The 24399-nt window shown below is 40.5% G+C and overlaps 1 protein-coding gene across 1 annotated transcript in view; it reads left to right on the forward strand.

Annotated features, from left to right (window-relative positions):
- The window catches only part of LOC132828115 (immunoglobulin-like and fibronectin type III domain-containing protein 1), a 66712-nt gene extending 42975 nt beyond the window's left edge, over positions 1-23737 (forward strand). Inside the window, exons 13-23 of the mRNA XM_060845023.1 lie at positions 3513-3654; positions 6603-6899; positions 8143-8442; positions 8695-8868; positions 10263-10391; positions 16209-16511; positions 18896-18984; positions 19073-19265; positions 21633-21932; positions 22845-23171; positions 23688-23737. Coding sequence (XP_060701006.1) covers positions 3513-3654; positions 6603-6899; positions 8143-8442; positions 8695-8868; positions 10263-10391; positions 16209-16511; positions 18896-18984; positions 19073-19265; positions 21633-21932; positions 22845-23171; positions 23688-23737 — 2304 coding nt within the window. The remainder of the gene's footprint in view (positions 1-3512; positions 3655-6602; positions 6900-8142; positions 8443-8694; positions 8869-10262; positions 10392-16208; positions 16512-18895; positions 18985-19072; positions 19266-21632; positions 21933-22844; positions 23172-23687) is intronic.
- The last annotated feature ends 662 nt before the right edge of the window (positions 23738-24399 follow it).

Genomic DNA, 24399 nt, shown 5'->3' on the forward strand with positions numbered 1-24399 from the left:
CACGTGCAACCCTCTGTGTGAAAAAGTTGCCCCTTAGGTCTCTTTTATATCTTTCCCCTCTCACCCTAAACCTATGCCCTCTAGTTCTGGACTCCCCGACCCCGGGAAAAGACTTTGCCTATGGAGCATTGATTTTGAGTGTTGCGTTTAACCATACTGTACAAAGCCACATTGACAAACGTACTTGCTTCAAATGTGTTGCTGGTCAAAGCACAGCAGGCCAGGCAGTATCTCAGGAATAGAGAATTTGACGTTTCGAGCATAAGCCCTTCATCAGGGATAAGAGAGAGAGAGCCAAGCAGGCTAAGATAAAAGGTAGAGAGGAGGGACTAGGGGGAGGGGCGATGGAGGTGGGATAGGTGGAAGGAGGTCAAGGTGAGGGTGATAGGCCGGAGTGGGGTGGGGGCGGAGAGGTCAGGAAGAGGATTGCAGGTTAGGAGGGCGGTGCTGAGTTGAGGGAACCGACTGAGACAAGGTGGGGGGAGGGGAAATGAGGAAACTGGAGAAATCTGAATTCATACCTTGTGGTTGGAGGGTTCCCAGGCGGAAGATGAGGCGCTCCTCCTCCAGCCGTCGTGTTGTTGTGTTCTGCCAGTGGAGGAGTCCAAGGACCTGCATGTCCTCGGTGGAGTGGGAGGGAGAGTTAAAGTGTTGAGCCACGGGGTGATTGGGTTGGTTGGTTCGGGCGGCCCGGAGGTGTTCTCTGAAGCGTTCCGCAAGTAAGCGGCCTGTCTCACCAATATAAAGGAGGCCACATCGGGTGCAGCGGATGCAATAGATGATGTGTGTGGAGGTACAGGTGAACTTGTGGCGGATATGGAAGGATCCCTTGGGGCCTTGGAGGGAAGTGAGTGTGGAGGTGTGGGCGCAAGTTTTACATTTCCTGCGGTTGCAGGGGAAGGTGCTGGGGGTGGAGGTTGGGTTGGTGGGGGGTGTGGATCTGACGAGGGATTCACGAAGGGAGTGGTCTTTGCGGAACGCTGATAGGGGAGGGGAGGGAAATATATCCTTGGTGGTGGGGTCCGTTTGGAGGTGGCAGAAATGGCGGCGGATGATACGTTGTATGCGCAGGTTGGTGGGGTGGTAGGTGAGAACCAGTGGGGTTCTGTCTTGGTGGCGGTTGGAGGAGCGGGGCTCAAGGGCGGAGGAGCGGGAAGTGGAGGAGATGCGGTGGAGGGCATCGTCGATCACGTCTGGGGGGAGTCTGCGGTCCTTGAAGAAGGAGGCCATCTGGGCTGTGCGGTGTTGGAATTGGTCCTCCTGGGAGCAGATGCGGCGGAGACGAAGGAATTGGGAATATGGGATGGCGTTTTTACAGGGGGCAGGGTGGGAGGAGGTGTAGTCCAGGTAGCTGTGGGAGTCAGTCGGTTTATAATAGATGTCTGTGTTGAGTCGGTCGCCCGAGATAGAAATGGAAAGGTCTAGGAAGGGGAGGGAGGAGTCCGAGACAGTCCAGGTGAATTTCAGGTCGGGATGGAAGGTGTTAGTAAAGTTGATGAACTGTTCAACCTCCTCGTGGGAGCACGAGGCAGCACCGATACAGTCATCGATGTAGCGGAGGAAAAGGTGGGGGGTGGTGCCAGTGTAGTTGCGGAAGATGGACTGTTCCACATATCCTACGAAGAGGCAGGCATAGCTGGGGCCCATGCGGGTGCCCATGGCAACTCCTTTAGTTTGGAGGAAGTGGGAGGATTGAAAAGAGAAGTTATTCAGGGTGAGGACCAGTTCAGTCAGTCGAAGGAGGGTGTCAGTGGAAGGGTACTGGTTGGTGCGGCAGGAAAGGAAGAAGCAGAGGGCTTTGAGTCCTTCGTGATGGGGCATGGAGGTGTACAGGGACTGGATGTCCATAGTGAAAATAAGGCGTTGGGGACCGGGAAAGCGAAAATCCTGGAGGAGGTGGAGGGCGTGGGTGGTGTCCCGAACATAGGTAGGGAGTTCTTGGACTAAAGGGGACAGGACCGTGTTTGCTCCTAGGAGGACCAATTCCAACACCGTACAGCCCAGATGGCCTCCTTCTTCAAGGACCGCAAATTTCCCCCTAGACGTGATCGACGATGCCCTCCACCGCATCTCCTCCACTTCCCGCTCCTCCGCCCTTGAGCCCCGCTCCTCCAACCGCCACCAAGACAGAACCCCACTGGTTCTCACCTACCACCCCACCAACCTCCGCATACAACGTATCATCCGCCGCCATTTCCGCCACCTCCAAACGGACCCCACCACCAAGGATATATTTCCCTCCCCTCCCCTATCAGCGTTCCGCAAGGACCACTCCCTTCGTGACTCCCTCGTCAGATCCACACCCCCCACCAACCCAACCTCCACCCCCGGCACCTTCCCCTGCAACCGCAGGAAATGTAAAACTTGCGCCCACACCTCCACACTCACTTCCCTCCAAGGCCCCAAGGGATCCTTCCATATCCGCCACAAGTTCACCTGTACCTCCACACACATCATCTATTGCATCCGCTGCACCCGATGTGGCCTCCTCTATATTGGTGAGACAGGCCGCTTACTTGCGGAACGCTTCAGCGAACACCTCCGGACCGCCCGAACCAACCAACCCAATCACCCCGTGGCTCAACACTTTAACTCTCCCTCCCACTCCACCGAGGACATGCAGGTCCTTGGACTCCTCCACCGGCAGAACACAACAACACGACGGCTGGAGGAAGAGCGCCTCATCTTCCGCCTGGGAACCCTCCAACCACAAGGTATGAATTCAGATTTCTCCAGTTTCCTCATTTCCCCTCCCCCCACCTTGTCTCAGTCGGTTCCCTCAACTCAGCACCGCCCTCCTAACCTGCAATTCTCTTCCTGACCTCTCCGCCCCCACCCCACTCCGGCCTATCACCCTCACCTTGACCTCCTTCCACCTATCCCACCTCCATCGCCCCTCCCCCTAGTCCCTCCTCCCTACCTTTTATCTTAGCCTGCTTGGCTCTCTCTCTCTTATCCCTGATGAACGGCTTATGCTCGAAACGTCGAATTCTCTATTCCTGAGATGCTGCCTGGCCTGCTGTGCTTTGACCAGCAACACATTTGCAGCTGTGATCTCCAGCATCTGCAGACCTCATTTTTTACTTTTTAAACGTACTTGCTTGCTAAGTCAGTAATTCAAAAAAAGAACTTTGTTAAGACAACTGAGAAAATAATATTTTTCAAAATATTTCCATGTATTTTGAATTTTGTTTCAAATTACAAAAGATATCACTATTGTTTCTGAGTTAAATATACCTTTCCCGGATGTCACTAGATCATGCAAACCAATAAGCATTTTGTATCTTTGTTGGAGAGACTGTCATGATTGATAGCTACTATGTGGCAAATTGTATAGGTGTGATACAAAGAGAGGGATTTATTGCTATTGGGATATATTTGCAAAATTATTTTACCCTCTGCATTTCTCTCAAACAACAAATCATGAACAATTTTGTAGATTCTCCACAGGTTTTTTGAGACTGCATTTAGAACTGAGCGTGTTTGTATGTACAACATTTGTATCACTACAGATTACTTCAGGAAATGGAAAAATAGTCACAAAAGAAGGAACAGTACAAAAACTGACGATACCCAATGTCAAGGAGGAAGATTCAGGGATGTATACATTTGAAGCTGACGGAGGGAAAACAGAAGCCTCTCTTTTTGTTGAAGGTAAATTTCTGCGAAGTTAACATTAGCTTTGGGACACTCAAATTAACTTAAATCCACAGCAACCAGCAATTATGCAATAACTGTGAGGAAAGAGATGAAAATCTGAATATAGCTTGTATGTTTAACAGAAATCATTCCTCTCAATATATTCCTTCCACATGAAATAGTAACACCAAAAGTGTAGAATGTTAAATTTACAGACATTAGCACTGTAGGAAATACAATGTGACTCATAGGTTCACCCGTATATTCAAACTATCTGATTATTGCACATTTCCTTCCTCAGACTTATGAGCTTTACAAGTTGGTGCATGAAAACTTACTATTTTGTAAAGAAAAATGAATAGCATTTATGCTTCCACTGTGCTTTCAGTTATTGCTTAAATTGTATGGAGATTAATCAGTATTGAAGTTAGCAGCTCTGACAGAAAGTCACCAGACTCAAAACGTAACTCTTTTATTTCCCCCACAGATGTTGCCAGTCGTGTTGAGTTTTGCCAGAGATTTCTGTTTTTATTGTTGAAGTTAGTAGCGCGGTCTTGAAAAGTGACTGAAAACAAACTGACAGCTATTTGTATTTGATCAATTCAGTGCAGCAATTTTCAATTCTGCACTGAAGCTTGAAACCAATGAGTCATTGAGTCATTGAGATGTACAGCACGGAAACAGACCCTTTAGTCCAACTCCTCCATGCCGACCAGATATCTCAACTCAATCTAGTCCCATTTGCCAGCACTTGGCCCACATCCCTCTAATCCCTTCCTATTCGTACACCCATCCAGATGCATTTTACATCCTATAATTGTACTCACCACTTCCTCTAGCAGCTCATTCCAAAAAACACCACCCTCTGCATGTAAATGTTACCCCTTGGGTCCCTTTTATATCTTTCCCCCCCACCCTAAACCCCTGCCCTCTAGTTCTGGATTCCCCGACCCCAGGGATAAGACTTTGTCTATTTATCCTATCCATGCCCCTCATGCTTTATTAAACCTCAATAAGGTCACCCCTCAGCCTCCAATGCTCCAGGGAAAACAGCCCCAGCCTATTCAGCCTCTCCTTAAAGCTCAAATCCTCCAATCCTGGCGACTTTCTTGTGAAACTTTTCTGAACCTTTTCACGTTTCGCAATATCTTTTTGATAGGAAGGAGACCAGAATTGCACACAATATTCCAAAAGTGGCCTAACCAATGACTTGTACAGCCGCAACATAATCTCCCAACTCCTATACTCAATGCTCTGACTAATAAAGGAAAGCATACCAAATGCCTTCTTCACTATCCTATTTACTTGTGACTCTACTTTCAAGAACTATGAATCTGCACTCCAAGGTCACTTTGTTCAGCAACACTCCCTAAGACCTTACCATTAAATGTATAAGTCCTGTTCTGATTTGTTTTTCCAAAATGCTTCACCTCACATTTATCTAAATTAAACTCCATCTGCCACTCCTCAGCCCATTAGCCCATCTGATCAAGATCCCATTGTAATCTGAGTTAACCTTCTCCGTTGCCCACTACACCACCACTTTTGGTGTCATCTTCAAACTTACTAACTAGAACTTTTATGTTCACATTCTAATTATTTATATAAATGACAAAGTAGTGGATCCAGCACCGATCCTTGTGGCACACCACTGGTCACAGGCCTCCAGTCTGAAAAGCAACCCTCCACCACCACCCTCTGTCTTCTATTTTGGAGCCAGTTCTGTATCCAAATGGCTGGTTCTCCCTGTATTCCATGAGATCTAACTTTGCTAACCAGTCTCCCATGGGGAACCTTGTCGGATGCCTTACTGAAGTCCATATAGATCACGTCTACAGATCTGTCCTCATCAGTCCTCTTTGTTACTTCTTCAAACACTCAATCAAGTTCAATGATTTCATATGCTTTTATGTATTAGCACATTTGTATCCAATGGTCTAATGGTGCGGGAATAAAACTGAAGTATGGTATTCCTCATCAATTCATTTTTGTTCAGGGATGGACATATTGATAGAAAATCATTTGCAGCCAAGCTCTCACAGTATTCCATCCAATTTATCTTCCAAATATAAATCTGTTTTATTTTGCATTTCTCTTAATTATTTCAGATTTGATCTTGGGGACAGGATGGGAATTAAAATGAAAGAAGAATCATATATATAAATGCTGACACACACTAATTCGATGAATCAGAGTCAAGGCCCTTTTGTCCATCGAGTTGGCACCAGTCTAAACCAAGTACCTAACTATTAGAGCATAGAACTGAACAGTACAGGTACGGGCTCTTGACCCAGAATGTTGTACTGAACATGATGCCAAAATAAACTAATCCCTTCTGCCTGCCCTTACTCCATATCCCTCCATTCCTTGCATATTCATGGGCTTATTTAAAAGTCTCTTAAACATCTAATACTATTTTTCAGCACTTGGCCAATGGCCTGTATTTCTGACACAGCAAGTGTACATCTAAATAATTCTTAAGCACTGTGAGGTTGAAATAAGCTGACTGTGTTCTATATTCTGTGGAACTGACAGCTGCACAGTTTAAGGATGAACTTGTTTAAACATAACATTTGCCAAACAAAGCTAATTAGATACTGCTCACGTGTAAATTCCAGAAAGAACTTCTATATATCTGAAACATTGCTGTGCCTGCTAGGACACATCAACTATATTATGATGCAAATAATTTAATAAATTGGGTGTTGATCCTATAGAATGCTGTAGCAAGTTCTGACAAATCAACTGCTCCAAAAGCATCATTAACTTTACTCATATCGCAGTAAATTAGTAGTGAGCCCTTGATTTTCTTCTTATGAAAATCATAGTAAATGTTAACAAAAAGAACTGATCAGAGGAACAAGTAAAACCTACATAAGCTTAAACATTTTAGTGTAATTGAATTTTTATTCAGATTAGATGATTGTAACTTAATGGTTTTTAACATTTTTTTTAAACGTCAGATCCTCCAGAGTTTGATCAGGATGTGCTTGATCAGTTGGGAAAGAAAGACACAATTATTAAGGCTGGTCACACTGCAACAGTGAAGGTGCCATTCTCAGGAAAGCCACCAATGAAGGTGTCTTGGTACAAGGATGGGGAAGAACTGTTTGAAGACAACAGGGTCAGCATTGACAATAGTAAAAGTTTTACACGTTTGTCAATCTCCAAATGTAACAGAAAGGACAGTGGAAAGATGACAATTAAATTGAAGAATGAAAGTGGCATAACAAGTGCAGATGTTAACTTGGCTATCATTGGTAATGTATTGATTTGTTTTCTTTAATAGATTATTGTTACATTTTTTTTCACAAGTTACATTGGAGGCATATTCAATATTATGGTTGGCTATATTATGCAAACACTTTATTTAGATTATATGTAACCTCTTATGGTCATGATGTGAATGATGATGCATTCCCAGAAGATTACTCTTAGTAGTGCTCTCAGGTTGATTGACTAGTAGAAGGAAAGAAACAGTAAGTCAGTATAAACATCTCATATGATCGTTCCCATCTGAGAAAGAGAAATTAACCTCTTTTCAACATGGCTGAGTAGAAACTGAATGGAGTGGTATGTTAAACCTGGTGTCCAAATTGTGCCTCAATTTGTTCTCTTGCCTTGAGAAGTACTGCATAATTTTGTCCTGCAGAGAACTGAGATGTGTTAACAAAACACTTGAAACTTAAAAGGTTGTATTTTTTTTAAAAAATGGATCTGTGGGACCAAAGTCCTACAGCCAGACAGAAACCTCCAGCCAAATTTTCCTGGAGTACTCAGCTCTAGGAGATGCAAGATATCTGGAATTTCCAATCCTTGTTCTTGCAGGGATCAAATTGATGTTGTTACTCTTAGTGCCAAATAACACATCGACCGTCTCAATGATCCATATGGCAATCTCAAGGGCTATAAGCTATGGATATGACCTAAGCCTCAAAAACATAGAGATTGGTAAATTAATTTTTACAGTCAATGACCTTTCCTTACCAAGGAGATCATTTGAGGTTATTTCTCATGTCTCTTGCACAAAGGGATGAGGAAGCCTCTGACGTCTTTATTGGACCAGGCAGCAGACACCAGATTTCCCAGGAAATTCTAGCAAGTAGATGCTCAAGGTGCATTCATAACCAAAGAGGTGTCTGCCAATTCATTCTAGCAATTGACTTTTCCCTAATATTCCAACAGAGTCTAAGCTAGAAAACACTGGTTGCCCTCAGCTCTCGTAAAAATGCCATTATTGGAACTAGGGCTACCTGTTAATTTTTTTTTTGTTTATCCTTCAGGTATTGTATCAATGAGAATTTCAGAGAAGCATTGTTAAAATGTTACATAATTCAATAATTCAGCATAGCAAATGTTTTATTTGATGTAAAGAAACATACACAAACTTTTAAAATTATTCACAACACTTGTATCCTGCGGGATATTGATTGCTATGAGAGAAATAGTAATGTTTAGTTTGATTTGAAATAATTTATTGATGGTTTTATTGCTTTGTTTCAGACAAACCACAAGCCCCTCAGGGCCCTCTAGAAATTCTAGCTAGTTTGGAAAACTGTATTTCTTTTAAGTGGAAGCCTCCTAGAGATGACGGTGGGAAACCTATACAGCATTATGTAATTGAAAGGCAACAGGTGGGTAGAAATACATGGACCAAAGTTGGTGAAGTGGACAAGTCAACAACAACATTTTCCTATGACAAAGTGGAGCCAGAAAAAAAATACAAATTCAAAGTTTGGGCTGTGAATTCAGAAGGCAAAAGTGAAGCATTGTTATCAGATGTAATCACTGCTGGCAGAAAAGGTAGGTCCTTGTATTTCAATTTTAACTTTAATGATCCATTCAATTCATTAATTGAGTTTAAATGTAGTCTGTAAGGAGGGAAGCATCTTAAGGTGTTGTTATTTATCTAAAATACAAGATCAATTAATCTGGTCTGATTGATCAGATCCTAATCATTATATCATGACAAAAGCACATAAAGCAGTTGATAAATATGTCTTATGTATAATTGTGACCAAATTTAATGTTTTGCGGAAATATTCATTATTCCAGATGTTCCTGGAGCTCCAGCAAAACCAAATATCTTGAGTGCAAGCAGCAAATCCATTACAGTATCATGGACTCCACCACATAACACTGGTGGTTCCAGAATAATTGGATATATCATAGAAAAGCTTAAGAAAGGTAGCAACGTCTGGAGTGCTGTCACTGATACTCCAGTTACAGGTAATTACAAGGGTTGCGTTTTACAGGCTGGAGGAAGTAACCAAGAACACTTGGAAGTGAGTGATCTGGTCCCGGTTTTTGAAGTATACAAGACAGGTTTGACTAATGTGTGCCCTTCGCATGTTTTACTTGTTTCTTCTGGGAAATGGCGCCACAATGTTAATGTCAGTGTTAGAAAAGGACTCTTGAGTCCTAAGTTACATTTGCTCAGCAACATTACCACATGTAGCTTTCCAACTGGTATTCTATGGGCCCATCTTCCAGCATGTAGGCCACTAGTGGTACCAGTCCAAAGCTGACAGCTCTGAGGCCTCAGCAGTGCCACTGGGAAAGTTGATTAATGATGAGACAGAGGAGGCCTCTGGCCTAGAGCAGGGAATTAAAAATACATGTAAAAATTCATAGAACCCAGGGATAGAAAGGAAACTACTCTGATAAGGTTGATGACTCTTCTTTGTTCCATTAAATCATACCCTCCTAGACTGTGGCAGAGCCACATCCATTTAGCTGGGGGCCTCCCCATACAGCCAATAGCACGAAAAAGTTACTACTCATTACGGTAGTTGCTGGCTGCCTAAAATGGGAAACATCTCCACATTTGATTCCAGCAATAGTAAAATGTTGTGACAGCAAGCCCTCATTGAGAAGTCAATTGGGACCAACCCCCATGATTTTACTTATCCCAACGCTCCACCTTCCACTTCCTGGGTCTTGCTAAAATCCTGGTCCAGTACGTGGCCATTTTGATCTGATAATTGGAGATTACTTTCACTGCCTTGTAGAATTTGTTGTAACCTTTTAAAGAATTAACTAATATTTGATGCCCAAGTATAAAGCATTTCATGTAAGAAAAATGGAATAAACATTCAAAAGAGATCAAAACAAAAACTTTAATCATGCTTTATCTTTTATACATAATATCTGATCTGTTAAGATTGCCGTCCTCACTCTTAACACATCAAACTAAGTTATTGCTTCAAGATAATCTGTTTTGGGGATCATTATAAATTACTATCATCTAATATCACTTCATCTAAAAATCCCTTCTGAAGAGAAAAACGTTCACATTTTCAAGTATTACTTTTGTAACTTGAGTTTAAAACTGAACACAATTTGTATCCTGGTTTTGCCTTTTCACATGCATATAATAATTTGGAACTTGAAAATGTTTGTTATTTTATTAAGATCTGGAATTCGCGTATAAACTTCAATTACAAGTACCATTTTGAGGTCTATGATGAGAAATATTGAAATTGTGAAAGGTTAAGATCCAACTTTAACTTTTAATGATCCATTCAGTTTATTAATTGAGTTTGACACTAACTGAAAGTAGGGAAGCAGGCATTTTAAGGCATTGTTATTGTATCTAAAATGAATGAGCTCATTTTATACAGGTAAGAAGTGGACGATAACTGATGTCATTGAAGGGTTGGAGTATGAATTTCGAGTGATTGCAGTGAACTCCTCTGGTCCAGGGGAGCCCAGCTGTGAAACTGAAGCAGCATTTGCTCGTGAGCCCATGAGTATGTATTCACAGTGAACTTCAAGTATAAGGATAGTAGCTCATCATAATAGTATGAAGCAATGAAAAAAGTAGTTGATTCTGTTATAACGTGCATTTCTTCAACACGAATTGGTTTTAATGCAATTGAAGAATTTAGACTATTATTTATGGATGAGAATTTTCCTTTCCTGTATTGGCTATAACACGGTTCCAGTCCCATTGTTTTAAATGGTGCTGCTATTATACAATTTTCTTATAATGCAGGATCACACAGGAACAGAACTATCACGTTATATCAGAATAGACTGTGGTCTAATTTGTTGTATTATGTCTCACAGTTATTATGTAAAGACACCTTTAAAGTTATTGACTGATCTTGTTCTGGGATTTGGCTTGTCTTTTGGAGCTAGAGTTCCTGCACATATATGCCTAATCTTCTTGGTGCCACATTCTGTGTGATATCAAATAAAGCAGGGAACCTTTTGGGTAGGTGTGACAAATAAAATCTCTTCCAGTTATTGCTGGTTTGGTGCACTTTGTTGACTATAGTCATAGCGTTGGGTACACCTAAAGCATGTAGTTATTGTTGGCCTTTTGGTCACATTTGTAACTTCATCCTTCTTATTTTTAAGCAATGAACTCTTAAAAATTGATCCTATCTTGAAAGAATTTGTTCTGGAATCAAAAGGAAATTAGGTTTTTCTTCGTGGTGATCAATGCTCTAGTTAAAGATCGTTTTGGCTGTCTGAGCTCCGAGAAATTGGTGCTTCTGATTGCCTGAATTCTCTGATGTGGAAAGCTGTTGTCCTGTTTGTCTTCAATGAGTTTTTCCACTGAGATACTGCAGTTTATTTTGTGCAGATGGCCACCGCTGCTAACCAGAATGTGATTTTGCTTCCAACTGGGTATTCTCAATGCTTACATTAAGAAACTAGGCGTGAGTATTGTAGTATTTAAAATACAACACATGTTTATTACAACTAATAAATTAATTATAATCCAAAATTACATTTCCATCAAGCAGCATTGAACACCATGCTCCAGTAGTACACACAAGTATAATATTGCAATATCATGAATATGTCTATTGAAGATATGTTGACATACTGGCTGTGAGACATAACAAAAAAAATTATTTTATCGTTTATACATTTTTGTGAGTTGTTTGTATTATGGGTGAAACCATGGGCTGTTTATTCCCATAGGTGGCAGGACTCTGCTGTTAGAACTAAATGGATTTCCCAAAGCCACACTTGCCAACAGTGAAACAAAATACCAAGAAGTGGCCAACAAATTGGTTGTCTCCATGCTCACTGTCCTTTTGCAGAAGGATGCAATCGACTCAATCCAAGGGCTGGGGGCAACTCTTGTAGGGAAGCCCTACCAGGAAAGGGGAGTGATGCTGTGGCAGGTCAAGAATTGTGTAAGAACTAGGGCGGCATGGTGGCACAGTGGTTAGCACTGCTGCCTCACAGCTCCAGAGACCCGGGTTCAATTTCCGCCTCAGGCAACTGACTGTGTGGAGTTTGCACATTCTCCCCGTGTCTGCGTGGGTTTCCTCTGGTGCTCCGGTATCCTCCCACAGTCCAAAAATGTGCAGGTCAGGTGAATTGGCCATGCTAAATTGCCCATAGTATTAGGTGAAGGGATAAATGTAGGGGTATGGGTGGGTAGTGCTTCGGTGGGTCGGTGTGGACGTGTTGGGCCAAATGGCCTGTTTCCACACTGTAAGTAATCTAATCTAACATCAACATGGAGGTGTTACCATTGCACATCATAATGCAGCTGCAATGAAAAGACTTTCAGGATAAAGGGGAAAACCCATTTGAAAGAGTAGATGCCTAAGATAAGAATTAGGAACAGGAGTAAGTCATTTGGCCCCTCTGGCCCCTTCAATAAGATCATGACTGATCTGACGTTCCTCATGAACACTTTCCTGCCCTTTCCCCATAACCCTTGATTCTCCTACTGATCAAAAATCTATCCATCTCAGCTGTAAATACACATAATAACTCTGCCCCACATGAATATGTTTATTGAAGATATGGCTGTGAGACATAACACACAAAAGTTTTTAATATTTATACATTTTTTGTAAGTTGTTTGTATTACGGGTGAAACCATGGGCTGTTCATTGCCATAGGTGGCAGGACTCTGCTGTCAGGACTAAATGGATTTCTCAAAGCCACACTTGCCAGCAAGTGTGGTGGCAAGAACAAGAAGGCAGATTACTATCTAAATGGAGTCAAGTTAGGTAACGGGGAAGTACAATGAGATCTAGGTGTTCTTGTACATCAGTCAATGAAAGAAAGCATATAGGTACAGCAGGCAGTGAAGAAAGCTAATGACATGCTGCCCTTCATAACAAGAGGAATTGAGTATAGGAGCAAAGACATCCTTCTGCAGCTGTACAGGGCCCTGGTGAGACGGCACCTGGAGTATAGTGTGCAATTTTGGTTGCTAAATTTGAGGAAGGACATTCTGGTTATTGAGGGAGTGCAGTGTAGGTTCACTAGGTCAGTTCCCGGAATGGTGGGACCATCATATATTGAAAGATTGGAGAGACTTGTATAGTCTTGAGTTTAGAAGGATGAGAGGAGATCTGATTGAGACGTATAAACTTATTAATGGATTGGACACTCTGGAGGCAGGAAGCATGTTTCAGTTGATGGGTGAGTCCTGAACCAGAGGACACAGTTTAAAAATAAGGGGTAGGCCATTTCGAACAGAATTGAGGAGAAACTTCTTCACCCAGAGAGTAGGTGGATATATGGAATGCTCTGCCCCAGGAGGCAGTGGAGGCCAAACCTCTGGATATTTTCAACAAAGAGATGGATAGAGCTCTTAGAGATAGCGGAATCAAGGGTTCTGGGCATAAGGCAGGAACAGGATACTGATTGTGGATGATCAGCCAAGATCATAAAGAATGATGGTGCTGGATCGATGGGGCGAATGGCCTACTTCTGCACCTATTGTCTATTGTCAGCAGTGAAACTCTGCAGCAAGTAATTCCAAAGACTTTCAACCCTCTGGGAAAAGAAATTCCTCCTCATTTCAGTCATGAATTGGCACAGCTTAATTCCGAGATTATGCCCTCTGGTCGCAGGCTTTCCCTTGAGGAGAAACATCCTCAGAATATTTACCCTGTCAATACTTTTAGGGAGGATGGCATGGTGGCTCAGTGGTTAGCACTGCTGTTTCACAGCGTCAGGGACTCTGGTTAAATTCTACCTTTGGGTGACCTACTGTGTGGAGTTTGCACATTCTGCCTGTGTCTGCGTGGGTTTCCTCCAGGTGCTTCAGTTTTCTTCCATAGTCGAAAGATGTGTAGGTTAGGTGGATTGGCCATACTAAATTTCCCATTGTGTGCAGGCTAGATCGATTAGCCATGGGAAATACAGGTATAGGATCCGGGATGGGTTTGGGTGGGAGGCTCTTCAGAGGATGGGTGTGGACTTGATGGGCTAAATGGCCTGTTTCCACACTGTAGGAATTCTATGATTCCATTATGTCTTAATTAGTTCACGTCTCATTTTTTTTCTAAATTCTAATGAGTAGAGTCCCAATCTGTTTATCCTTTGCTCAGAATGTCTCCATATTAGGGGTTATCCTGGTGAACCTTCTCTTAACTGCCTGCAATGAAATCTTTTCTTAAATAAGGGGACTAAAACTGCTCAAGTGTGATCTCACCAATACCTTGTACAGTTACAGTAAGACTTCCTGACTCTTACACCACAAATACTGCAGTATACAGCTAAGATTGTGATGCCTTGCATCCAGATGGCCATTGGGGCATGGAACCATCAGCTAAGATTGAGCCATTTCCAATGAACTGGTGGGTTTCCACACAAGGAGGATTGCTGTTCACAGCCATCAGAAAGTTATCATAATCTTACAGAATTAACCTTAATCGGATTCCTTGCATTTTCATGAACTAGGCAGCTGATTCTATTATCAGACAAATGCTGAGTTTCAGAATAGCAGGAAAGCACCAGGGATTCATCATTACTTGGGTCCACACTATTTTACATTCCCAACCACAACAGTCAACCTTCAACCCAATCGCTTCAATCCCTAGCTCAATGGAGCCAAAACGGTTCAATTCCTTCTTTCATTTCACATAGATGTGCTAGTCTGAGTTTTAATGCATTGAATAAAAGTATATTTATTCTCTACTGCTAAAATTAATATTCTGATTGATGCTTAGGATGATTGGGGAACTGTTGAAGTGAAGGGGGAAGCAGCAGCCTAGTGGTATTATTGTTAGATTGTTAATCCAGAGGTTCAGGTAATATTCTGAGGGCTTGGGTTTGAATCCCATCGCGGCAGATGGTGGAAGTTGAATTCAGTAAAAAAAATCTGGAATTAAGAGCCTTATGATGATCATGAATCGATTGTTGGAAAATCCATCTGGTTTACTTCTATCCTTTTGGGAAGGAAACTGCTGTCCTTATGTGGTCTGGTCTACATGTAACTCCAAATAATGTGGCTGACTCTTACGTGCTCTCTGGGCAACAAATCCTTGCATTAGTGATGTCCTCATCCCATGAATGAATAAAAAGATTTCACCTTGTCATTTTTGTATTGTATGAGGGATAATGTGTCCATTGCATCTTGTGAAATTCCACATGGTTTTATAGCAACTAGGTTTGTGATTTTGTTAAACAAAGTAAACCGGTCTGATTACCATTAATTTGAGCAAGAATTCCATTTCTCTTTCTCCTCTTACTTGCCTGCCTCATGTTCTCTTAGCTTAATTGTGTGGCCAATGGTAGGGGACTACTTCCAGCCTTCAGCCAAAATTATATTCTCAGCAGCAATAAATGTATGAGAGAATCATCGATCCTGGAATCACAAAAACCTGCAGTGGGGAAGATAGTCATTCCGATGTCATGAATGAACCAGTTGATGTTTAGCCACCCAATCTAATCTCACTTTCTAGTTCTCGATCTGTCTCTTCTTAGATAATGTGCTTCACAGCCGTTTGCATATCCACAATGTTTTTTTTAAATGTTAGGAAATTTCTGCTTGCGCAAACATTTCAGACAGTGAGGTTCAGATTTTTACCATCTTTCAGTTGAGAAAGATATTGCTTTGAACCCAATCTAAAATTTAAATCTCTTAGCCCATAACTATCAGCTCCTTAAACTCATCCTCAGCCTCCTGTGTTCCAAGGAACATAATGCTAGCTTATCCAACTTTCCTCTGCAATTAAGTCCATCCTTCCATTTATCATTACTGTCAAGATCTTCACTCTGATTCTCTCCTCCCTAATTATCTCTGCCTTTGTGATCTGAGTGACGATGCTGCACCCCAATTCAATACCTCATGAAAGTACTCAGATTGACAGCAGAGAATCCGTGTTTTAAGAATCAAATCTCCAGTGTTGCCTCAAGGATTTGGATAAATCTGGCCTCATTTATATAAACAGGTCTCATGGACAGAGAATAATTATAGTTTTGCAGTTCCAATGAATAAAATTCCTCAATAATAAAAATTTAAGAAACTTAACTTGTTGCATTTCCAATCCTTTTAAGAATCATAGAATAATTTTTGGAAATGCAGCGTAAATAGACACCGAATAGGTTTGAAACATTTTCCAACTTCAGTAATTATTTTAACTCCAATCTGAAACTAAAGTAGAGAAGTATCTTGATCATTTTATGGTTTAGAGATACCGGTGTTGGACTGGGGTGTACAAAGTTAAAAATCACACAACACTAGGTTATAGTCCAACAGGTTTAATTGGAAGCACACGAGCTTTCAGAGCGCCGCTCCTTCATCAGGTGGTTGTTTCATCAGGTGTTGATCATTTTATTCTACCTTCTACTTGCAGAGGTACCTGGGCCTGTGAGAGATCTCAGAGTAACAGATTCCACCTACTCAACCATATCTCTAGCATGGACTCCACCAATTTACAAGGGCAGTGATATTCCTAAAGGGTACATTGTTGAAATGAAATCTTCTGGCAATGCAGCTTGGACTAGATGCAACTCTGCTGCTGTGGGATTGAATTCATATACTGTGAAAGGCTTAAAAAAAATGGAAATGTATTTTCTACGTGTAAGAGCTGTCAATGATGGTGGAATGGGGGAACCCATGGAATTAGACAATTATGTTCTTGCCATGCCGCCTCCAGGTAATTGTGTTTACAATTTTACCATGTATATGTTTATATAAATGTATTATTGACCCTGGCTTTCAAAATCTATTTTCTTGATCTTCTAGCTGACCTGGTAAAGATGAGGTATGCAAACATACTCATCACTATGTTGATAGTATGCAAATTTATTTAAATTGAATATGTGCTGATTGAGCATAAACAGGTGAGCTGTTGACCTGTTGCCTTCAATGTTTAATGGTCAGTGAAAGAGAGCTTAGTTTGGGCTGAGATTGAGCTCTGTGCTGTTACTCTCTGAACACTGTCAGGCCCAGATGAACATGAGTAGCAATCGATGTTTAGTCCAATTAAATACAAAATGGTTTGGACAAAATACAAAAAATCTTGGAGTCAACCTCTCCTACCATTGTGCAAGGCTCTGCACTCCAACCTTCAGGTTTAGTTTGATGTAACTTCCTCGTACTCCTAGTTGGAAGTGTATGCTCTCAGAGAGCTTTATAGACGAGAAGGGAGACATTTAATTCATCATGTCTCTGCTGGATACTTCACAAAACCAATCTGAAACTAATTCAATTGCCTAGCTCTCTCATCTTAACTGAATATCTCTGTGCAGCCAAAGCTTCTGTCATTCTCAATCTGATTTATTTCAAAAGTATAGGATACATACCATCAGCCCTGTAAACTATCTGCCCTGTATTTTGGTATTTCTTTTCTTTTTCAAAATCAATCTGTGTATACTTATCTGTAACATACATGCCATGCTCTTTTCAACATTTCACCTCCAGCAATATTAGTCAATAACAGAAATGTCTAATTCTTCCACTCTGGCTTGGTTAGAGTCTGATCTTCAACCCATCTTTTCTACCTTGACTTTAACTATTGTAAGTCTATCAAAATAATTTGCTGCTACCTTTGGTTTATCTGCACATTTCCTTTTAGCACTTCTAACCACTCTTTCCATCTGTCCATTTCTGTATTCTGTATTTCTGATTATTCAATCAATCTCAGTCTTTGTTTACTATATGCCTTCCCTTTTAATATTACATATATTTATCTTTCTCAGTTTGCCTATGGAATGTCATTTCTTGATGCATCCCTTTCCTACCTGACAGACAATTATTCATTGAACTACATCTGCTTTATTTTTGAACATATCCAACATAATACATTGAGCTTAATGTTAACATTTCTTCCTGGTTAATGCTCATCAGTACCCTTGCTGTTTCAATGAAGAATCATTTATTTTCAGTCTTGCATGCTTATCAATGGCTCTTAATTATCCCTTCTATTTCACACTGAATTGAATTATGTAGTGGTCACAGTGTCCCAATTTCATGTTATTCTATTCTCAGTTGCTTGTCCCATTTCATTTTCCTGAATCAACTTAAATGATGCTTTCTTATCACCTTTCACATCCATAGACATATCAGCCAACAAAATAAGTGTTCTGTCTGGCGATACAAAGACAAATTTGTTTTTTTATGCATAGTAATGTTCCACTCATAGCAATACAATGAATAACAAGCCAATATATTATAATGATCTGGCAGAAGGATAACTGATGGTCATGGTAATAAGACCATAAGACCATAAGACATAGGAGTGGAAGTAAGGCCATTCGGCCCATCGAATCCACACCGCCATTCAATCATGGCTGATGGGCATTTCAACTCCACTTACCAGCGTTCTCCCCGTAGCCCTTAATTCCACGAGACAACAAGAATCTATCAATCTCTGGCTTGAAAACATTTAGTGTCCTGGTCTCCACTGCACTCCATGGCAATGAATTCCACAGGCCCACCACCCTCTGGCTGAAGAAATGTCTCCACATTTCTGTTCTGAATTGACCCCCTCTAATTCTAAGGCTGTGTCCACGGATCCTAGTCTCCTCGCCTAATGGAAACAATTTCCTAGCGTCCACCGTTTCCAAGCCATGTATTATCTTGTACATCTCTATTAAGTCTCCCCTTCATCTTCTAAACTCCAATGAATACAATCCCAGGATCCTCAGCCATTCCTCATATGTTAGACCTACCATTTCAGGGATCATCTGTGTGAATCTCCGCCGGACACGTTCCAGTGCTAGTATGTACTTCCTGAGGTGTGGGGACCAAAACTGGACACAGTACTCCAAATGGGGCCTAACCAGAGCTTTATAAAGTCTCAGTAGCACATCTATGCTTTTATATTCCAACCCTCTTGAGAAATGTGAATTGGATTTTGTTTAGATTTTTGAACTTTTGTACATTTTCTTAACTGATATTCACCTCTTGAATCAAAGCCAACAGATATCACATATAATTCATTCCTGAATGCCTATGATGTATTCAAAATTCTATAAATTGCTATTTACTCTGTTTCTTCCAAAATAATATTTTTACTCCTTTTTTTTTACATTTCAGTGCATCCCAAGTTTATATTGGATGAATCTGTAAAAAGTTTCATGATCATCAAAGAAGGAAACTCCTTACGAGTCCAAATGCCATTTGAAGTGAGGAACTCTGCAATATGTTTTATGTATTTTTCCATTTGAGATATTTACAGTTGTAATGTTGGGCTTTTCTATGTACATTTTTTAGGCATCACCTCCTCCTGAAGTGATTTGGCTGAAAGATGGTTTTCCAGTTTCAGAGCAAGCTACAATAACTAGTACCAGTGGTAGCACTCAACTTATTATTCCAGCCTCACAGAGATCTCATTCTGGAATTTATTCTGTAACATTGAAGAATCTTCTTGGACAAGAATCATTTAGTTTTGAGATTAGAGTCACAGGTGATTAAATGCACTTTGGTTCTCAATTTACAGTTGAACATTGGAAGTACTTGTTTTTATATAAGGAAAATAAAGTAACTTTGCAATTATAGAGCTGTTTTCATACAGGTGTACCAAGATGTTTTACAGTTAATGAGTACTTGTAAGACAAGAAAATGTGATAACCAACTCACACACTGCAAAATCTCAGAGACATCAATGGATTAAGATATTATCAGCACTGAATCAGTGTTTTGTCCCAGTCTCGATGTCAAAATACTTCAAAGCCAATTTTGTTTTGCAGATACACATAACAACTAATTTATACACATGGCTTCACAAACAACAATTGAAGTAGTGGTCAGATTTTTTTAATGTCAAATAATTTTGTATTTTAACTATTTGACTCACATTGTTTTGATCAAGTATTGCTATTCTGATAAATAATGATAGGATATACCACCGAATGTAAAACTTGCAGAGCCTATCCACATGGTTGTTTCCTTCCTCTGAGATATGGAAGAGCCAGTGTTGGACTGGACAGTGCAACCTGTTGGACTATAACCTGGTGCTGGGTGATTTTTAACTTTGTCCTTTTTCAAAGATATAGGTTTGCTGCAAGCCAAGAACATTTGTTATACAAAATGAAAACCTGTGACTATATATTGATAGAAAATTACCCCAACAATCTCCTCTTTGGCATATTTCTTAAATACATTTTTTATCAAATTAAAATTAATCTTAAGAAGAAAATGAACAGAAATTGTTTGATGCAAATGATTGGAAATATGTTGTCCTTTGTCCAAATTTTTAAAAATTGACTACCCCTACTAGATGACAGACCTCCACCAGGTTAAAAAGCATGCCTCAAATGCTCAGTTCTTTGAATATAGGAGTTAGAAAGTCTCGATAAGGTTGTCCAGGATATTGGTGAGTTTTGTCCTGGAATGCTGTGTCCAGTACTGGTCTCCCAGTTATAGGGAGAATATTATTAAGCTGCAGAGAGTTTGGAAGAGATTTATCTCTTCTGAATGTTTGTTGTTGGGTACGGAAGGTTTGAGTTAGAAAGGTTGCCTAGATAGGCTGGGACTGTGTTCACTGGAGCGTAGCAGGTTGAGAGGCAACCATATAAAAGTTTATAAAATAATGAGAGATATAGAGTTAAAATAGGCCCTTCAGCCCAATAAGTCCACACCAACCCTCCGAAGAATAACTCACCCAGACCGATTCCCCTCCATTTACCCCTGACAAATACACATAACACTATGAGCAATTTAGCATGGACAATTTACCTGACCTGCACCTCTGTGGATTGTGGGAAGAAGGCCACAAAGACATATAGAGAATGTGCAAACTCCACACAGACAGCCCCCTGAGGCAGGAATCAAACCCAGGTCCCTGGAGCTAAGACACAGCAGTACTAACCACTCAGCCGCCATGCTGTCCTAATGGTAGAAGTCTTTTCCTTATGATGAGGGACTGCAAGACTAGAGGGTACATTTTTTAGGTGAGAGGAGAGATATTTAAATAAGACATGATGGGCAACTTTTTTACAGAGTTTGGTTCATGTGTGGAATGTACTTCCAGAGGAAATGGTGGATGTGGATATAATTATAACATTTAAAGACATTTGGATAAATACATGCATAGGAACGGTTTGGAGGAATATGGGCCAGGAGCAGGCATGTGGGACTAGTTTGGTTTGGAATTATGGTCGGGATGGGATAGTTGGACCAAAGGGTCTGTTTCTGTGCTGTATGACTTATGTGCATACATGGAGTCTGTGAGTTCCCCTCCAAGACACATGCCATCCTGCCTTGGAAATATGTTCCTATTCTTTCACTGAGACTGGTTTATAATCATATAATGCTATTCTTTCATTATTACTGAAATAAATCAAAACAACACTAATAAATCTAATAGCACTGTAGAAGTACCTAAAGCAGTGGTTCAGGTTAATTCACCACCTTCTCAAGGGCAGTTAGGGATGGACAGTAAATGCTGACCTGACCAGCAGTGCCCAAATCCCATGAATGAATACCTTTTTTTAAAAAAAGTCATGTGGACCAGGTTTATGCTAATGTTGTAATGACAAATAATATTTACTGTTTTAATTTGAAATAAAATTACATGAACTCATCTGATATGGAAGATTACATGGGCAAATAATCTACAAATTATAATAATGTGAAAGTAGTTCTTGTAAACTCGTCTGTCTTGTGCGAGTAAACGTTGAGGTTTGTGGTTAAAGTAAATATAAATATTCTTGTAGTTTACGTTGAAGAATGTTATTGGATATGATCATTTTGAACATTACAACTTTATTGGATAATTGATTAAATCTCTCTTTTTTCCCTTTATGTCAAATTTGGTATATTATTTTTACAGCTGTTCCCAAACCTCCAGGCCCAGTAACATTGACTGAAAATGTCCCAAACTCAGTGACAGTTTCCTGGGAACCATCCAGTGATGAACCGCTTGATGATCATTTGCATTATGTTGTTATGCAAAGAGACTCACGCAGACTGAAGTGGCACACAGTGAGAGAAAACATCTTCAACAACAAATTCACAGTCATAAATATTGTTCCAGGGTGCAAATACTACTTCAGGATTCTAGCAAAAAATGACATGGGCTATAGTGAACCTTCAGAAACACGAGAGCCGTGGTGCATTTTAAGGCAAAGAGGTAAACAAATGTTGCAGTCAACTATTGGATCAGAAATTGCTGGAGTTACCATTTCAATCCAGTCACCCTTCACCTGCAGAAGTTCTCCTGCAATTTCTGTTTTTGTTTCAGATGTTCAGCTTCTGCAGTACTTTGTTCTACTGTGCTACAAGACCCTTGAAATACTTTATCAACCTTTTAATTTCTAGCTCTCAAAACATTATGCACATATTGTAACTGAATTCCATATTTTATTCTCTAATAATAAATCTCATATTGGGTGTGAAGATCAGCATCAAATTATTTTGTGTTTACTTCAAAGTTTACCTCAAGCTCCCTGTTTTAAAATGGCGCAGACTAAAAACAGAAGACATAAATGACTTTGCTCTGTGTAATGTCTGAAGAATGTTGGAAAAATACTTCTTTCCCCCACACCCACCCCCCACTTTTTCCTGCTTCCTTCACAGTTTCTTCCTGCTTTCTTTGCCACTTCTCCCTGTCCTCCACCTTACATTCCCCTCATAGCTGGAAGAAAGCAGCAAAAAGAACAGGAAACTGCAGGGGAGAAAGTGAGAGGGACAGCAACAAACGGGTCAAGGGAAAGTGTCAACAGTAGTGGGGAGAATGGTGAGGAGATAGGAGTGCAAGAAGTGAAGGGAGTGGACACAAATGGGGTTAGGGATGAAAGTAGCAGAAGTGCAAGTGGTGCAGGGAGCAGACTAGGCTGTTGCTAACATACAGTGGAAAGTCATTGTCCATGGTTATGATTGTATGCCATCAGAATGGTTACGGGCAAACAGATACATTCCTGAATATATCCATGTTCGATGGATACATGCACAGACTATGTGTTAAAGTACTGGCTACTTTACAGGGTTTGAGGTACTGTAATGAATCCTTTTTTGACATATGGTATTCTGTTTCTATTTGCAGATCCATTTGCTTTAAAATTGCCAATCTACAAAGCTCGAAGCAATATGACAGCCCCTGAATTCATTGTGAGGTTAAAGACTCACATTGCACCCAGTGGATCCGACATTAATATGAGTTGTGCCGTTAAAGGATTCCCTCCACCAAAAGTGATCTGGTTCAAAGATAATATCAACATCATGGATGATGCAAATTTCTGGTCTACAAATATCTACGGGGTTTGTTCCCTTTGCATTTTTGGTGCAAGCCCAAAACAAACTGGGGAATACATGGCCATTGCAGAGAATTCAGTTGGAAGGGCCATCACCTCGACTAGATTGTTGGTTACAGGTAATTAGAGACATGTCAGAATTCTTTATATAACAATCTTGCAAGTGTTCAAGATAAAGATGCTCATTTCATGAGTAATTAGATTCAAGTGCATTTTGGCTAATGAATGAATCCTGAGATGATGATAAAATTCATCAGTTTGGAGAAAATCCATGACAAGATGGATGGGTAGAATGGTGACTTACTCAATTAAGAGAAATCAAAGAGTTAATGATAATATGTATATAAGACAGCCTACCTTACTAGTAATATAAGATCACATGACTACCAGAGTCTATGTTGAAGTCTCCAATAAAGTCTTGTCCTGTATATAGTTAGAAGGCGATGTTTAATAAGAGGTTATGTTTACTGTCAGCGTGGCCTCCTGCAGTCTCCATTCATTCCAATCCTGGATACAACTAAATGACAATTGCAGTTGGTGCTAATGCAAATTATTGGACTCTACATTCCAGTAGAAAGAGTGCTTCTGAAAATATTTTGAAGATAACTTCAATTATGTTAATACATTTTCCATAGGTGTGACTCACAAGCAGTTTGAAGATTCAAGTATGCTTTATGTTTACTGAGTTGCCACAGAATCCTGCTCACAGTGGCTTTTGCTCTTCACTGTAATAGAGCATGATTATTTTCAGATAGTAATCTGGCATGCTGATGTTGGAAGATACTTACATAAATAGATTAATGATATTGTTTACCTGCTACATTTTACTTTTAAGATGTAAATAAGTTTATTTGCTGTTCCCTCCCAAATCCTTGAAGTTCTTGTCATTTATATTATTCATTCACTCATGGGGTTGAGCATTGCTGGCTAGGCCAGCATTCATTGCCCATCCCCAATTGTCCAACTGCAGTTAAGAGTCAACCATATTGCTGTGGATATGGAGTCCTATGTAAGCCAAACCAGGCATGGACATCCATTTCCTTCCTAAAGGACATTAGTGAACTGGATGAGTTTTTTTTTACCTGACAATCAATAATGGTTACCTGGTCAGTTTTAGACTCTTAATTCCAGATTTTTATTGAATTCAGATCATAATGTTAGCTAAATGCTGTCGTTTTCTCAGTACATAGACTAGTTATATTCTCCATCATATCTGACATGCTGGATTTGGAGATCTTAATGAAACAATTATTAATGAAGCATTACTAATTTTTTCCAAAGTAACTGCTTCATTCACCAAGTACAAAGGAGTCAATTATCACAAAATACGCCTAGCTGCCAGAATTC

Source organism: Hemiscyllium ocellatum, chromosome 26 (assembly GCF_020745735.1).
Source record: "Hemiscyllium ocellatum isolate sHemOce1 chromosome 26, sHemOce1.pat.X.cur, whole genome shotgun sequence".
Taxonomy (NCBI): Eukaryota; Metazoa; Chordata; class Chondrichthyes; order Orectolobiformes; family Hemiscylliidae; genus Hemiscyllium; species Hemiscyllium ocellatum.